The sequence below is a fragment of the Panicum virgatum genome, chromosome 3N (genome assembly GCF_016808335.1).
Source record: "Panicum virgatum strain AP13 chromosome 3N, P.virgatum_v5, whole genome shotgun sequence".
Taxonomy (NCBI): Eukaryota; Viridiplantae; Streptophyta; class Magnoliopsida; order Poales; family Poaceae; genus Panicum; species Panicum virgatum.
The window spans coordinates 14,805,641-14,807,804 of NC_053147.1; the positions used below are offsets into that span (position 1 = coordinate 14,805,641).

The 2,164-nt window shown below is 45.4% G+C and overlaps 1 protein-coding gene across 1 annotated transcript; it reads right to left on the reverse strand.

The window, feature by feature from the left end:
• On the reverse strand, positions 1–1,356 carry LOC120664535 (L10-interacting MYB domain-containing protein-like). The gene is made up of 4 exons (XM_039943800.1): positions 1,325–1,356; positions 909–1,122; positions 817–833; positions 1–715 (listed from the first exon to the last, which is right to left on the reverse strand). The coding sequence occupies exons 2-4, from the start codon at positions 1,120–1,122 to the stop codon at positions 149–151; spliced, it is 798 nt and encodes a 265-aa protein (XP_039799734.1). The 5' UTR covers positions 1,325–1,356; the 3' UTR covers positions 1–148.
• Positions 1,357–2,164: the final 808 nt, after the last annotated feature.

Here is a 2,164-nt window from a genome sequence, read left to right on the forward strand (position 1 = left end):
TCACACAATAAATGTTAACAAATAATTATTCAACAAATAGTGCATGCTCACAAATGAGCTTTGAAAGAAAGAAAATGACACATAAAAACTGAAACAAAGAGGAGCAAGATACAAGTGCCAATATTAGCACAATCATTAGGATTCAATTCTACTTTTGATACTTGTCATTGTATTTCCTGGTCAACCAATTGAACCGTATCTCGTCAGTAGGCAAGGTCATAAACATCTCTCGTTGCTCCTTCTTCACAAACAATTCAGATGCAACATAATGCTCATTGCTCCCATAGCCGGCACCACAAGCAATCACAAGTTCCATCACTTGGTCAATTGAATATTTTCCCTCTCTCTTGGAAACATACTCATTAGCTGAGCTAGCCATACTTGTAACTGCTTCTTGAATGAGGATTGCATTTCCTGTCTTTTGCTTCTTTTCTTTGTCTTTTCCTGGAAAAGGTCTTGCTAACCTCTTGCCAGTAGCAGGTGAAGGAGAAATAACATTCTCTTCGTCTTGATTTTCAGCAAGAAATGCATCATCTTGTGTCCCAAAAATCCATGCCGCCTCTTGTGTTTCACCATCAATTGGAGGTGCTGCGCCATTACCTCCATGAGGAGACCAATGGTCAATACCAATATTAGTGATGCCCACAAAACACCTTGCCAATTCTTCTTCATTTTGAAGGGGTTGCTTCCTGAACTTTCCACATCCAGGAATATCCTGAAATTGCCAAAGACAACCACATATTAGTTCAAAGAAGAACAAAATCAGGTAAAAACAGTAGCAAAATAATAGCAAAACTGAAAACAAAACACACTTACAGCTCTAGCTTTCTTCCACCATTCATCATCCATATCAAAGGTCCTCTTTACAGGATCCCAACCGGTTCCAGTTTCCCTCATCTGGAGTTTCTTCCATGCCCTGAAATCTTCTTTTAACTTGTCCCACTTGTTTTTCAGTTGACCCTTGCTGATCTCAAGCCCTGTCCTATCTTTGAACCCTTTCTCAACCTCAGCATAACCAAGTGCATTCAGGTAAGTGCTTGGTCGATTTCCTTTCTCAACTTGTTCGGCAAACAATTTACACACAATCCGGGTGTTCTCAGCGTTCCAATCAATTTCCGGCATCTATACCACCTCACAAATTAAGTTTTAGAAGGCATTATAGTGCTGCACAACCACATCCTAACAACAATAGTAGCATCTCACAGAACCGCAAAGACATTAAACCAATTTTTAAAGTGTATAGAGCCTCAAATTAAACTAATTTTACTACTGCATTACCACATCCTAACAAATGCAAGGAGAGAAAGAGAAAGCATGGTTGGACCTTGTCTGGTTCCTTGCTTCGCTTGACAGGTGCAGCGGTGTGGGGGGCTTCAGTTCCTGCACCAAAGGGGGGGCGACCTCAGGATCTGCAAGAGCCGGCATGGGATGAAACGAAGGAGGAGAAACAGAGGGCGCCATGGGCACCATCACTGCCGAATCTAGGGTCGAGCCCCCGAACAACTCACCTGCAGATGGGTGGGGGTGCGGCTCCAGCGCCCGGATCTGGCAGGAGGAAGGCGGAGTTGAAGGAGGATGGCGGCTTCGGCCTGCAGGCGGCGGCCCTCCACGAGCTAGCAGGCGGCGGTGTTGCAGGTGGCGACGACCCTGAGCGAGCAGCCGGCGGCGAGGTAGCCCAGCAGGCGGCGGCGGCCTGGGAGAGGCAGAGGCGGCCGGCGGGTAATTTTTTACGTCACTATTCATCTATCACATCAAATTTTTTACGTCATGCATGGAGCATTAAATATAGATAAATAAAAAAACTAATTGCATAGTTTTGATGTACACGACGAGACGAATCTTTTGAGCCTAGTTAGGTCATGGTAGGACAACAATTACCACAAACAAACGAAAAGTGCTACAGTGTGCCACAGTGTCCGATGTAACCTTTTTTACCACTATTTTACGGATCTAAACACAGCCCAAGAGTGAAGATGACAAATCTGTAAAGCAACGTTCCAACCTGAAGAAAAAGAACCAGCAGAAGGACCAGGCAGGCACACGTTTATGCCTGGTAAGAAAATGGCGGTAACGCGGTAAGACTTTGTGATACGAGTTGGTGACCAGCAGGAGCCGCTCTACCAAGCAGGCGAGCACCGGAGGCGGTCAGGCCGGCGGAGAAGAA

Coding starts and splice junctions, on each gene's coding strand:
- LOC120664535 (XM_039943800.1), bottom strand. CDS start 1,122: ATGCCGGAAATTGATTGGAACGCTGAGAACACCCGGATTGTGTGTAAA.